At 44.1% G+C, this 15,080-nt stretch overlaps 1 protein-coding gene across 2 annotated transcripts in view; it reads right to left on the bottom strand.

The window, feature by feature from the left end:
* PISD (phosphatidylserine decarboxylase) overlaps nt 1-15,080 on the bottom strand; it is a 50,582-nt gene that overhangs the window by 30,434 nt on the left and 5,068 nt on the right. Inside the window, exons 2-3 of one of the 2 annotated variants that reach the window (XM_029050950.2) lie at nt 11,070-11,149; nt 5,525-5,700 (exon numbers count right to left, since the gene is read on the bottom strand). In XM_029050950.2, coding sequence (XP_028906783.1) covers nt 5,525-5,700; nt 11,070-11,149 — 256 coding nt within the window. Of the gene's footprint in view, nt 1-5,524; nt 5,701-11,069; nt 11,150-15,080 lie in introns of those variants that run through there. The other variant, XM_039910640.1, reaches the window with a different exon arrangement.

Genomic DNA, 15,080 nt, shown 5'->3' with positions numbered 1-15,080 from the left:
TGGCTTCCGGCCCTTCCACTCTACCGAGACTGCTCTCTCAAAGGTCACCCGTGACCTCCTTCTTGCCAAAGCCAATGACTCCTACTCTATCCTAATCCTCCTCGACCTCTCAGCTGCCTTTGACACTATCGACCATCCCCTTCTCCTCCAAGTCCATGCCTTATCTCACCTTGGCTTCACGGACTCCGTCCTCTCCTGGTTCTCCTCTTATCTTTCTGGCTGTTCATTCTCGGTCTCCTTCGCGGGCTCCTCCTCCCCCTCCCATCCTCTAACTGTTGGGGTTCCTCAGAGGTCAGTTCTTGTCCCTCTTCTGCTCTCCATTTATACTCACTCCCTTGGTGAACTCATTTGCTCCCACGGCTTCAACTATCATCTCTATGCAGATGACACACAGATCTACATCTCCGCCCCTGTCCTCTCCCCCTCCCTTCAGGCTCCTATCTCCTCCTGCCTCCAGGACGTCTCCACCTGGATGTCTGCCCGCCACCTAAAACTCAACATGTCCAAAACTGAGCTTCTTATCTCCCCTCTCAAGCCCTGCCCTCTTCCTGACTTCCCTATCACTGTGGATGGTACAACCATCCTTCCCGTCTCTCAAGCCCGCAACCTAGGTGTCATCCTTGACTCAGCTCTCTCATTCACCCCACACATCCAATCTGTCACCAAGGCCTGCCGGTCTCACCTTTATAATATCACCAAGATCCGCCCCTTCCTCTCCATCCAAACGGCTATCTTACTGGTACAGGCTCTCATAATATCCCGGCTGGATTATTGTGTCATCCTGCTCTCTGATCTCCCTCCTGCCTCTCCCCACTCCAGTCTATTCTTCATTCCACTGATCGGATCATCTTCCCGCAGAAACGCTCTGGGCATGTCACTCCCCTTCTTAAAAACCTCCAGTGGTTGCCTATCAACCTCCGCACCAAACAAAAACTTCTCACTCTGGGCTTCAAGGCTCTCCATCACCTTGCTCCCTCTTACCTCACCTCCGTTCTTTCTTTCTTCTGCCCACCCCGCACCCTCCGCTCCTCTGCCGCTCACCTCCTCATCCTCCCCTCTTCATGCCTAGTCGACCTCTGGCCCATGTCCTCCCGCTGTCCTGGAATGCCCTCCCTCCTGACCTCCGCCAAACTAACTCTCTTCCCCTCTTCAAAGCCCGACTGAGAGCTCACCTCCTCCAAGAGGCCTTCCCAGACTGAGCTTCCCCTTTTCCCTCAGCTCCCTCTCTGCCCCCCACTTCACCTCCCCTCAGCTAAGCCCCCTTTCCCTCTGCTCCACCCCTTCTCCCTTCCCCTCCCCTCAGCACTGTGCTCATTTGTATATATCTTTATTACCCTATTTATTTTGTTAATGAGGTGCACATCCCCTTATTCTATTTATTGCTATTGTTTTTGTCTGTCTCCCCCATTAGACTGTAAGCCGGTCCATGGGCAGGGATTGTCTCTCTGTTGCCAAATTGTACATTCCAAGCGCTTAGTACAGTGCTCTGCACATAGTAAGCACTCAACAAATACTATTGAATGAATGAATGAAAGATTGTCCCACGTGAGGCTCACAAGTCACTCATTTTACAGATGAGATAACTGAGGCACCGAGAAGTGAAATGACTTGCCCAAAGTCACACAGCTGATAAGTGGCGCAGTTGGGATTAGAACCCATGACCTCTGACTCCTAAACCCGGGCTCTTTCCATTGAGCCACGCTGCAAATGTTGGGGGCATATTACCTAAAAGCACAGCATCCCTGGGATATCAATTTTTGTTCTTTTTCAATGGTATTTAATTTATGGCATGTAATTGATGTATTTATTCATTCATATTGATGTCTGTCTCCCCCTCTAGACTGTAAGCTCGTTGTGGGCAGGGTATGTGTCTCTTTATTGTTATATTGTACTCTCCCAGTGAGAGTATATTGTACTTTCCCACTAAGCGCTTGGGAAGTACAAGTCTGCAACAAATAGAGACAGTCCCTGCCCACAATGGGTTCACGGTCTAGAAGTGAGGAGACAGACATCAAACCAAGTAAACAGGCATCAGCAGCACCATTATAAACAGAATTATAGATATATAATTATATCATTAATAAAAATAAATAAAATTATAATTATAAATACAGACATATATACACAAGTGCTGTGGGGTGGGGAGTAGAGCAAATGGAGAGTGGAGGAGAGTAGAGTACTACTAATACTATTAATAATAATAATAATAATAATAATATTTGTTAAGCTCTTACTACATGCCAGGCACTGTACTTTGTGCTTTGAAACCAAGGGGATGCCCAGAAAAGCGACAGAGGAGAAAAAGGAAAAATGGGTGAATTTCTCTTCTATCCTCTTAGTCCACTTCCTCTTCCCTTCCCTACTCAATCAGTGATATTTATTGAGCATTTACTGTCTGCTAAGTACTGTACTAAATGCTTCCTTCCCTCCCTCTTTTCTCCTTTATCTGTTTCCTTTCTTCCTTTTCTCCCATCTCTTCAAAGGTCCACCTCCCACTGGTCAAGGATACTATGCTGCTGAAGGCGCATTTAAGAGGAGAGAAATACTGATAATAATGATGGCATTAAGCACATACTAAGTGCTGCGGTAGACACAAGACATAATCAGATAAAATAATACTAATTATCGTATTTGGTAAGCGCTTACTATGTGCCAAGCACTGTTCTAAGCTCTGACAAAGTCTCTGTTCCTCTTGAGGCTCACGGTATAAAAAGAAGGGACAGCAAGTATTTGCCACCATTTACCTGCTGTGAGACTGTGGGCAAGCCACTAAAGCTCCTCTGGGCATCAGTTTCTTCACTTGTAAAATGGAGATAAAAGACCTATTCTCTCACCTTCTTAGATTACGAATCTCCTTGTCAGACAATGACTGTGCCCTATCTCATTTTCTTTTATAATAATGTTGGTATTTGTTAAGCGCTTACTATGTGCAGAGCACTGTTCTAAGCGCTGGGGTAGATACAGGGTCATCAGGTTGTCCCACGTGAGGCTCACAGTTAATCCCCATTTTACAGATGAGGGAACTGAGGCACAGAGAAGTGAAGTGACTTGCCCACAGTCACACAGCTGACAAGTGGCAGAGCCGGGAGTCGAACTCATGACCTCTGACTCTGAAGCCCAGGCTCTTTTCCACTGAGCCACGCTGCTTCCCCTTGGCATTTGTTAAGCCCTTACTATGTGCAGAGCACTGTTCTAAGCGCTGGGGTGGATACAGGGTAATCAGGTCGGCCCACTTGAGGCTCACAGTTAATCCCCATTTTACAGATGAGGTAATTGAGGCACAGAGAAGTTAAGTGACTTGCCCATAGTCACACAGCTGACAAGTGGCAGAGCCGGGATTCGAACCTATGACCTCTGACTCCCAAGCCCAGGCCCCTTCCGCTGAGCCACGCTGCTTATCTACCTCAATGCTTAGCATATAGTAAATGCTTAATAAATACCATGTTATTTTAATGAGGAAAATGAGGCCCAGAGAAGGTAGCTGACTTCCACAAGGTCACACAGCAGGCAGGTGGTTGAGCCAGGAAGAACTAGAACCTGGTTGCCTAGCACCCCAGTTTCAAGCTATTTCCCCTAGGCCATCCTGCCTCTCATCTTACTGTTAAAGTGACTTTGGCTTAGGGGACATACTGGTTGATGGACCGTCTGCCTAGCTGTAGGAGGATACAACATCTTCAGCAAGTTTTTTAATGACTTTCTGGGAGGACGGTTTATTTTTTCTGCTCCAGTTTTAAAATTTATTTTATTCGTCCTTAAACTCACCAATACCAGAATGTATTTAGTAACAGTAATGGTCAGATATCTTTCCTCTTCTTTTACCTTCTAGTGGTTTGGGTGGCAAGATTTCTTTTTTTTTCCTATGCTACACGTTAAGTGCTAACTTTGTGCCGGGCACTGTACTAAGAGCTGGGGTAGATATAACCTGATCAGTTTGGACATGGTCTCTGTCCCACATGGGGCTCAAAGCCTTAATCCCCATTTTACAGATGAGATAACTGAGGTATACAGAAGTTAAGTGACTTGCCCAAGGTCAAACAGCAGATATACAGCACAGCCAGGATTAGAACTCAGGTCCTCTGACTTCCAAGCCAATGCTCTTTCCACTAGGCCATGCTGTTTCCCTAATGTTTCTTGGCATAGTGAAGCTGGTTACAGGAAAGCATAGAATAAGAGAATGCCTGTTTGCGTGTTATTTTACTTATTATTTACTTATTCATTATTTTATGTCATATTTAAATGAAACTACCTAGTCCAAACCTCAGTGCTCTCAGTAGTACATAGACCCTTGAGAAAGAAGGCTTATTAGGATAAGATTCATTCAAAAAAATGTTTTTGGGAGGCTGAAACTACATTATCCATCAATGTCCCAATTAACCACATGCTCATGCTCTTGCTTCAACTTTTTCTGAAGCAAGAAGGTGATCCACACTTGTTCCTCTTTTCAAACACAACCCTTCTCCAGATACACCGGCAATCCTCCACGGGAAGATAGAGGGTCACACACCCTACCGGCCAAACCGCCAAATGTGTCATTTCTTTTAATGGTCTAAATTTGAACCTGCCACATTTCAATCTTACCTTTTATTTTCCTTTAAAAATTGGTCAAGAAGGATTTTGGCTATCAGAAATCCTTTCACATATAACAGACACATATACCACTCAGTCCGGCAAAAGTCTAATAACTCTATTGCTTTTCTCAACACTCCGTGGCTAGAATTCTCAGCTAAGTCCCACTTTATTGGCTCTTCAGTCCAGGAACTGAACCCTTCATCTAGTAACTAGAATGATTAGTAATTGAGCAAAGCCAAGAAAAAGCAAGTTCAGTTTTAAGACATAACATTGAAGGAAGAACGATAACACAGAAATTGTCAATGCCATACCTCAAGAATATGGTTCTGTCCTTTATCCAAAACAGAAAAGCTCTTTTTTCAGGTCCTACTTAAGCCACTGTCTACAGTGGCTATCCAGATCTAACAACAGAAGGAGGAAAGCCTTAGTCTGTAAGCCCGTCATTGGGCAGGGATTGTCTCTATCTGTTGCCAAATTGTATATTCCAAGCGCTTAGTAAAGTGCTCTGCACATAGTAAGCACTCAATAAATACTACTGAATTTACATAAGGACTCGTGAGGCTGTCAGAGGTAAGCGCTAAAAGGAAAGGAATTTGGTGATTTCATTCTAGTACCCAAGGACACTGATCCACATCACAAAGCAAAAAACTGGACTTGAATAGTTTGAAATCCAAGAAAGAAAAAGCTGAGAGGCTAACAGAATGAAATAGCAGGTGACCAGCAAAAAGGTCTTTTGGCACACTTAGGCAGTGAACTGAGACTAGACCTGCATCAGGTTAGATGATGTACATGCATGGAAAGCTTACACTACCTCTAATTCCAAATCCAGCCAAATCTCAATCAGAGGAGACCAGAACTCCAAAAACAATACTCAATTTATAAAAGCAAGTCAACATTGCAGGAATAAAGAGAGAGATTTAGAAAGCAAATGGATAAAACCCATCAAGCAACCTACCTCCCATTCGCCTGCAATTTGGGGTGGTATTTCAATTCCCAGTTTCTCCAACTGATGATCTCGGTATTTCACATACTGACGGTATCCTGCATACCCACCTCCTGTGGCAACTAGAAAGTGGAATGGGCGCAGACGGAGAAATGCCCGGGCAGGGGCAGTGTGGAAATTTCTTGCATCTGTTCAAAGACAAGACATGTTTTTTTCAGCAATAACAAGATAAATGCTTTTTCTGTGCCTATCTCTTCTTCCTACTGAAATATTTGATGGAAAGGATCAGGAATGGCAACTTGGCTACTTCTGAGGAAGAACACCCAGAGGGAAAGGTCTGGGGAAAAACAGAAAGACATATTTGGGGCTGGGAAGGTTGATATTCTCCAAGTGCTTAGTAGAGCACTCTGCACCTAGTAAAGCGCTTAATACGACTGACTGAATGATACTCAGATACACACACAAGGTCCAAAGAAGTAGAGAGGCACATAATAATAATAATAATGTTGGTATTTGTTAAGCGCTTACTATGTACAGAGCACTGTTCTAAGCGCTGGGGGAGATACAGGGTAATCAGGTTGTCCCAGGTGAGGCTCACAGTTAATCTCCATTTTACACATGAGGGAACTGAGGCCCAGAGAAGTTAAGTGACTTGCCCACAGTCGCACAGCTGACAAGTGGCAGAGACATAAACCCAAACGGCCAAGGATGTGGGTATGAAGATCTCTGAGTCTCTCCAACAATGCACTGATCTTTGATTCAGTTTTTTACTTTCAATCAATGATATTTAATCTTTGTCTATCATGGCATCTTTGGTTGGTGTGCTGCCTAAGTAACTGAATTTTGTGATGGAGTTTAGTTCTGTGTTGCCAATATAAATTTTTGGTTGTTTTCCTCGTGGAGGCTGGTACATAACCTTGATTTTTTTTTTAAACTGACTATAAATGAGTTAACACCTGGCTGATTGAATTAAGTGGTTTACAATAAATCTCATATCCCCCTGGGTATGTTCTTCTAGGATGCAGTCACGTGGACTTATCAATTCTTGAATGATGGCCCGATGGACTTTAGATAAAAACCTGAAGTCTGTGGAGTTGGAAGAGTTTCCCAGAGGAATGGAAACATATTCTTATCTTCCAACATAACTGCCCAGAATGAATCGAACAGAACCAGCCCTGTGCTTTACTCCATTGGTGATAGGCAAAGGATCAGATGTTACACAAGCCTGGTTCTGACTGGGCCAGCCACGAATTCAACTCATCAACGGTATTTATTGAGTGCTTACAATATGCAAAGCACTGTACTAAGAGCTTGGGAGGGAATTAGTGGACATGTTCCCTGCCCACAACGTGCAGTCACAAAGAAGTCTCAGAACCTTTGGGCAAGTCACTTAATAATAATAATGTTGGTATTTGTTAAGTGCTTACTATGTGCAGATCACTGTTCTAAGCGCTGGGGTAGATACAGGGTAATCGGGTTGTCCCACGTGAGGCTCACAGTCTTCATCCTTTTTCAGATGAGGGAACTGAGGCACAGAGAAGTTAAGTGACTTGCCCATGGTCACACAGCTGCCAAGTGGCAGAGCCGGGATTCGAACCCATGACCTCTGACTCTCAAGCCCGTGCTCTTTCCACTGAGCCACTCTGTTTCTCTAACTTCTCGGTACCTCAGTTCCCGCATCTGTAAAATGGGGATGAAGACTGAGCGCCTCATGTGGGACAACCCGATTACCCTGTATCTACCTCAGCGCTTGGAACAGTGCTCGGCACATAGTAAGCGCTTAAGAAATACCAACATTATTATTATTATTGAAGGACTCTTCTGGACAACCAAATTTCCTAATTCCAGATCTGTCAATGGTATTGGAAGCTTCTGCATACAAAACAAAGCAAAAATAATAACACGTGGTGGTCTTAGTGCTCTTCTCTGCACTTTTTGGGGATCTAATATGTTGCCAAGATCGCGTGGACCGTGTTCCGCTGTGATTAGTACCGTGCATTGCATCTAGAGGACACTCAGACACCTTGAGTATTTATTCAATCGTATTTATTGAGCGCTTACTCTTTATTGCCCGCAGCTTTCCGGTGGTGACATTCTTTAGTAGCCAATCCGCAACCACCACCGCTAGGATTTTACCAGCAAAGAAGAGGCTTGAGAGGCCTTGATAACTGTCACGATCTGATTTTCCCCCTTTATTCTCGATCTTTCTGAGATCCCGTGGCATTTCCCCAGGTTCCAGGTGCTACGGGTAAGTCACTTCACTTCTCTGTGCAGCGTGGCTCAATGGAAAGAGGCCGCGTGTGGGAGTCAGAGGTCTTGGGTTTTAATCCCCGCTCTGCCATTTGTTAGCTGTGTGACTTTGGGCAAGTCACTTCCCTTCTCTGGGTCTCAGTTCTCTCATCAGTAAAATGGGAGGAAGAATGTGAGCCCCTTGGGGGACAACCTGATCACCTTGTATCCCCCCAGCACTTGCTATGTGCAAAGCACTGTTCTAAGTGCTTAACAAATACCAGCACCATTATTATCTGTAAAATGGGGATTAAGATTGTGAGCCCCATGCGGGACAGGGACTGTGTCAAACCCAATTTGGTTGTATCCACCCCAGCGCTTAGTACAGTGCTGACACATAGTAAGCACTTAACAAATACCATCATCATCATTATTATTAAAAAGCCTATGTAAGTGCTTAAGAGCGGTGCCCTCTCCATGCTTAAAGGTCTCAGAAATCAATCAATCAATCAATCATATATATTGGGAACTTACTGTGTGCAGAGCACTGTATTAAGCACTTGGGAGAGTACAGTGAAACAGAGTTGACAGACACAGTTCCCTGGCCCGGATGTTTTTCTATTTTTCCCCCGGCTTCCCCAACAGCTGGGATAAGTGTGATAATTTACACGTTGGAAGGCTTTGTATTTGTTCAAAGGCTTCAACTTCAAGACCTTGTGGAGGACACTGAAATGTTCTTGCTGTCTCTTTTAAGTCTCCTTCCTGTCTGTGACTCAGAGTTATCACCATAGCAGGGACAGAGAGTGCCCTTAGAGATATGTAGGTGTTTTATGGTGGTCAGTATAGCTTGGGATGAAAACATACACACATGGGGCCGAGAGGGGCGATAAAAAAGACACAGCCAGGGCAGGAGGAAACACGGGGAAAGGCACTGGGGGTTGGTAGGGTACAAGTTCACCACTGAAGGCAGGACTATCAGGTCGTCACAGTCTGGAGTCCTGCCGTGGCTGCGGCTGCCAGTCGGCCCCCGTTTTATAGCGAGGGTTGGGACGGGCAACCCCAAACGTTTGGGGGGGTGACAACATAGATACAATTCCAAATGGTTGAGGACCCCACTGCCCCCGCTTGCCACCACTTCTAAAAAGGATGAGATTTCCTCCCCAAAACTGACCCATTTTTAGCATTCTTATCCATACTTTTCAATCACTCAATGGTATTTCTTCGGTGCTTATTATGGTGTAGAGCAGTGTACTAAGCGCTTGGAAGTGCCCTTCCCTCACTAAGTCCTCCTTCCCTCCTCTCCCTTCATCACCCTGATTTGCTCTCTTCATTAACCACCCCCTTTCCAGCCCCACAGCTCTTATGTAGCTATCTGTAATTAATTAATTTATATTAATGTCTGCATCCCCCTCTAGACTGTGAGCCCATGTGGGCAAGGAACGTATATTTGCTGCAAACTGTCCTCTCCCAAGCGCTTAATGCAGTGCTCTGCACACAGTAAGTGCTCAATAAATACGACTGAATGAATGACTTGATGTGAACAATACAACAGAGTTGGAAGACACAATTTAATTTATAGGTGCCTCTGCTCTATTTCTTCTTCAAGAATTCTGACGGACTCTGTATTTTCCCCTTTGCTTTTAACATGGTTGCTTTATTCTTTTCTCAGCACCTGCACATCCTTTAATTTGGCATGTCTGAGGATGTTTTCCTTTTCCAGAAAAAGGGTAATGAATGATCTTGTTTAAATAAAGCAAAAATCAGAGTCTTTTCAGTCTTTTTAAATTCCCTACCCTTCCACTCTTTCCATCTCCTCAATTTCATTACTTTATGAAGTCATGATGCATTTTCTGCTTTCAGAGCCGGGAATAAAGCACAGTTTTATACAGTAACATAATGTACTCCGCAAACACACATGGCCTATTGGATAGAGCACAGGCCTGGGAGTCCAAAGGACCTGGGTTCTAATCCTGGCTCCACCACTTGTCTGCTGTGTGACCTTGGGCAAGTCACTTAACTTCTCTGTGCTTCAGTTACCTCATCTGTAAAATGGGGATTTAATGCTGTGGGCTCCTTTTGGGACACAGACTTTGTCTAACCTGATATCTTATATCCACTTGAGCTTAGTGCCGTGCCTGGAACATAGAACGCGCTTAACAAAGACCATTTAAAAAAACCAAAAACCCAACTACCATTTCAATTAATTTTAATGCATAAGCAATAATTTGTTTCTTTCTCGTTAACCTTGGGGTTTTATCCCAAATGTGCTAATGATGGGCCACATCAGGACCAGCTTCAAAGGATATCTGAAGCAAGCAACTGCTTCAGCAAACAACTTCAGAAGGGTTGGCAGTGAAGGCAGCTTTGTCAGAAGGGTGCATGGATACAGAGGCAATTAACAACGTCAAAGTCCAAGTCGGAAGTGGTGCAAGTGTGAAGAGGGATCTGGGTGGGGACTACAATGGCTCTGGAGCAGTGGGGGTTGGGGACGGTCTCTCCAGAGAAATGCTCTAGTTAAAGGGCTCAAACAGGCTTCTGCATGACATCACTATCTTATGATGTGGGTGCACGTGGTGTACCATGCAACACAGTGATGACTCACAGGATGATGTGTGCCCCCACAAGTATTGTGAGAAACCTTGTGCATAGAGCACGGGTCTGTGAGTCAGAAGGATCTGGGTTTTAATCCCGGCTCCGTCACTTGGCTGCTGGCTGACCTTGGACAAGTCACTTAAATTCTCTGTGCCTCAGTTACCTCATCTGTAAAGTGGGGATCAAGACTGTGGGCTCCAATTGGGACATGGATTGTGTCCAATCTGATTAACTGTGACTACCTCAGAACTTAGTGGAGCACATAGTAAGTGCCTAACAAATACCATTAAAAAAAGGGGTAATGTAGTCACGTTGTGCCACATGAGGGAATGGTGGTGAGTTTTTCTTGTCTCAGGTAACCACATGTCTGAATCTAGCCCTGGGCTATATCATCACAAAAAGTCATTTGACATGGTAAAACAAGGCAGAAAGATCTGCTTTGAAAACTGGAGTGTTTTTTTTTTCCCCATACACGGTTACTGACTAAACTTCACCTTTTCCAAGGGTTTTAAAAACTGAGTCTTGAACTTCAATTTTTAGATTAAATAATAGTACCTGGCTTGATATTGTGATGAGGATAAAGTATTACAGATCTCAATCCTTTAAGAAAGCATCAAGGTATACCAGGAGTGCTGAATTTCAAGACACCTAGATCTATCTCAACATGCCTGACCATGTGGACACCAGCTGGAGCTCTGTCCTTCAAGTGAAAAGAACATTTATATCTTCTACTCACCTGAGCGAAAACCTCGGAGAGGCAGTTGCTTCCAGGACACCAGAAATCGGGTCAGAGAAGTAGCTTCGGATTGCCGGAGGCTAACCAGCCAAAACGGAACCGGAAAAAAAAAAACCAGAAACAGGATTTTCAAGATGCAGCATGCGTACAGCACAAGAATCTCTTCTAAGTAGGGATACACTGATGGGGGAGAAATATCAAAATTAGAAAATTGCTCTCACACAGAGCAATTCAGAGACACTGAATTCAGTGTATCAGAGGCACTGTCTCTCTGCCAAAAGGATTCTCAGTTAAAAAGGGTAAAATATTTTATATTTTGTCAGAATTTCCAAAAGTGTAAACCACCTCACAATGATTTGATAGTAAAAATATGCAATATTAGTTTTTCAGTGCTATTGAAAGAGGCAGGAGTAGCAGTGCAAAAAACCCCCCCAAACCCTTGAAAAATGTTGGGGTTTTTTCCCCCAAAAAAGAACAAAGTAAGCAATACAAGGTTTCCACATACTTTTTTTTTATTATTGATATTTATTAAATGACCCCAAGAGAATGGCACTCATCTATTAACGTGCTACAATCTCATTCTAGAGTGATTACTTCTGATGAAGAGAAAGGGAGTTATGCCTTATGCCTGTTCTGCCCCTGAATGTTCTCCTAAAGCTGCTGAACAATTCCAATCAGTCTTTTGGGAGTCACCATCATGCCATGAGTTTATTGGGAACTGGACTGAAGACAATAATTCATTCACAAAAAGGCGAAACGGCTGTCCAAGTGACAATTTTTGACCAAGGATCAATTCACAACCAGTTACCAGTTAGTCTTTTATCTGCACCACCACTATAGGGAACTTAAAGAGACATGGTCCTGTCAGGTCACCTCTGGCAAGTCACTTCACTTCTCTGTGCCTCAGTTACCTCATCTGCAAAATGGGGATTAAGACTCTGAGCCCCACTTGGTACAGGGACTGTGTCCAACCTGATTAGCTTTTAGTACAGAGCCTGGCACATAGTAAACACATAACAAATAGCGCAAAAAAGAGCTCTCTCTCTTGTACTTTACCTCACATCTCCCACTATAACCCAACCCATATGCTTTGCTCTTCTAGCACCAACTTACTCATTGTACCTTGATCTTATCTGTCTTGCTTTGGTATGAAATTCCCTCCCCCTTTATTTCCGACAAACCATCACTCTCTCCAACTTCAAAGCCTTCCTAAATCACATCTCGGAGAGGCCTTCCCTGACAAAAGCCTCATTTCCCCTAATTCACCCTCCCTTCTCCATCGCCTATGCACTTAGGTCTCTACCCCTTAAGCCCTTTGTTATTCACCCCACCCCAGCCCTTATGAACATATCCGTGGGTTTTGCCATTTCCACTATCTGTAATTTATTTTAATGATTTTCTCCCCCTCTAGACTGTAAACCTCTTGTGGGCGGGGAGCATCATCTACCAACTCTATCATCCTGTACTCTCCCAAGCACTTAGTAGTGTAATGACCCATAGAAAGCAGCTATATATACCACTGATCGATTGATCCTCTTGTTTGCCAAGCCCATACTAGTGCATCTTGAGGATTAGTAACCATAAAACGAAGTGATTGGGTGTGTTTGAACAAGATCATAAATGGGAAAGACTTCTGTTCCTACTGATTCTTTAGTAATTACTCTTGTAAAAACTATCTGAGTCTGACTCACTGCTTTTAAAGATTTGTTCCTGGGCTGGAAGTTTTTTCCTTTTACAAATTTGGGAACCGAGTTCTGCAATGAGCTGCCTTGATTCAGGAACAAACAGCTGAAGCAAACAAAAAAAGACATACATGTCCATTGTTCTGGTTTTGATAAATGCAAATCAAAGTACATTTCGGCTCCGTGCCAGGGATAGTACCACGACCCAGGGGTTGGGCGGGTCTGGGCAGGGTACGAGAGATTAGAGGAAGTTCTGGTTCAACCTCTGGTTCAATCATTTCACACACATCTTTACGGGAAGACGTGTACTGTCAATCAGAGCTTGCAGTCCAATCTAATATACTAGAACAAGTGAGGCTTTGCATACACTTAAACTTGTTTTTCTAGGGGAGAAGACGCCATGATTAATATTCAGGAAGCTAAATGCATTAGCCACTTTACTGGCCATCACAACACATGCCTTCTCAGACCCAATTAATTACATCCAAAGTTCCTAAATATTTTCCCATCAATGTCACCAAGAGCCCCTTATTACGTAGCTCTCCTTTACCATCATGACCAATATCTTAGGTGTTCAATGGACGAAACCAGAACTGTAGTTCACTAAAACCCACAACATCAGGATAATGGGACATTCTTTGAAGCTTGAAGGTGGTAGGTTCAAAACAAACAATAAACGTGGAATTCATGTCTGTGTAAAATTGTGTAGGCAAGTCTTTAGATTCAAAAGGGGTTTAAATAAATTCATAAATGTGAGGTCCTCAATGGGCTCCCAGGGGGTGATTTAGGAATCTAATAAGGGCATTACTTAAGCTCTTATGTGGATTCAACCAATCAGCATCATCCATGTCCCACTCTTCTTCTCGACTCATTCTTACAATAATTGTACTCATTTGAATTTATGCAGAATTTTATGCACAGCCTTTTTCTTAGCCTACTGCTTTGAACTCAGTAAATAACACTGATTGATTGACTGGAGAAAACATGAGGGAATGATGTACCAATACATCCACTCAGACTCTGACCGCCTGGGAAGCAGGAGACATCTCCGGGCAGAGATGAGAGAAGGTGCTGGAAGAAGGGGAGGAGACACCAGGCCCCACAGGATTGCTGCCTGCTCTTAGCCAGTTATTCCCGGCATTGCCGAAAGCAGAGGTTAAATACCAGTTAATCAATCGGTACCATTTACTATTCTGCCCTCCCCATGCCCACCCCAGGAAGCCCCCTGCCCGGGAGAAATGCTTGCACTGGTTTTCTGATGCACTTAATCCAATGCTTAGTGAAAACAAACATTCCGGCAGAACTGAGTGCATGTATTTACTCAATACACAGTACATCTGAAAATATCATACACATTGTGCATCGGAGCATCAATGTACAGGTCCTTGATTCCCTTCAGATGACACACTAACTCACCTTCCCAACATGTAGGACACTGGGAAGCTTACTGGACTGCCCTAATGGAGCAGTTGAGGACCTGGAAAACCACTCCTTTGGCCAGCAGAAACAGTTGTTTTTGCTTCTTAATTTTCTTTGCTGGATTAAAATATTTTAATATTTCTTTCTGCATCCATCACCAATCTTATTTGTGAGCTGTTAGCTCCCCTTGGACTAGACAAGTCACCAATCCATCCCCAAATCCTCAGTCCCACCTTCACAAGATCACTAAAATCCACCTTTTCCTTTCCATCCAAACTCTTACCACATTAATACAATCACTCATCCTATCCCGCCTAGATTACTGCATCAGCCTCTTTGCTGACCTCCCAACCTCCCGTCTCTCCCCACTCCAGTCCATACTTTACTACTTTACTCATCTGCCTGGATCACCTTTCTATAAAAATGTTCAGGATGTGTCCTCCTCCCCCTTAAAAAAATTCCAACGTTTGCCTATCCACCTCCATATCAAACAAAAACTCCTCACTATTGGCTTTAAAAGCACTCCAACATCTTGCCCCCCTCCTACCTCATCACGTTTCTCTTCTACAACTCAGCCCACACACTTTGCTCTTCTGGTACTAACCTTCTCTCTGTGCCTCCATCTCGCCCATCTCACCATCGACCCCAGGCCCACGTCCTGCCTCTGGCCTGGAACGCCCTCCCTCCTCAACTCCGACAATGACTCTCTTCTGCCTTCAAAGCCTTATTGAAGGCCCATCTCCTCCAAGAGGACTTCCCAGACTAAGCCCCACTTTTCCTCATCTCCCACTCCCTTCTGCGTGGCCCTAACTTGCTCCCTTTGCTCTTCTTCCATCCCCCAACCTCCCCAGCCTCACACCACTTATGTACATATCTGTAAATGTACTTATTTATTTATTTGTATGATGTC

Source organism: Ornithorhynchus anatinus, chromosome 2, assembly GCF_004115215.2.
Source record: "Ornithorhynchus anatinus isolate Pmale09 chromosome 2, mOrnAna1.pri.v4, whole genome shotgun sequence".
Lineage (NCBI taxonomy): Eukaryota > Metazoa > Chordata > Mammalia > Monotremata > Ornithorhynchidae > Ornithorhynchus > Ornithorhynchus anatinus.
This window is presented reverse-complemented; position numbering and strand designations above follow the sequence as displayed.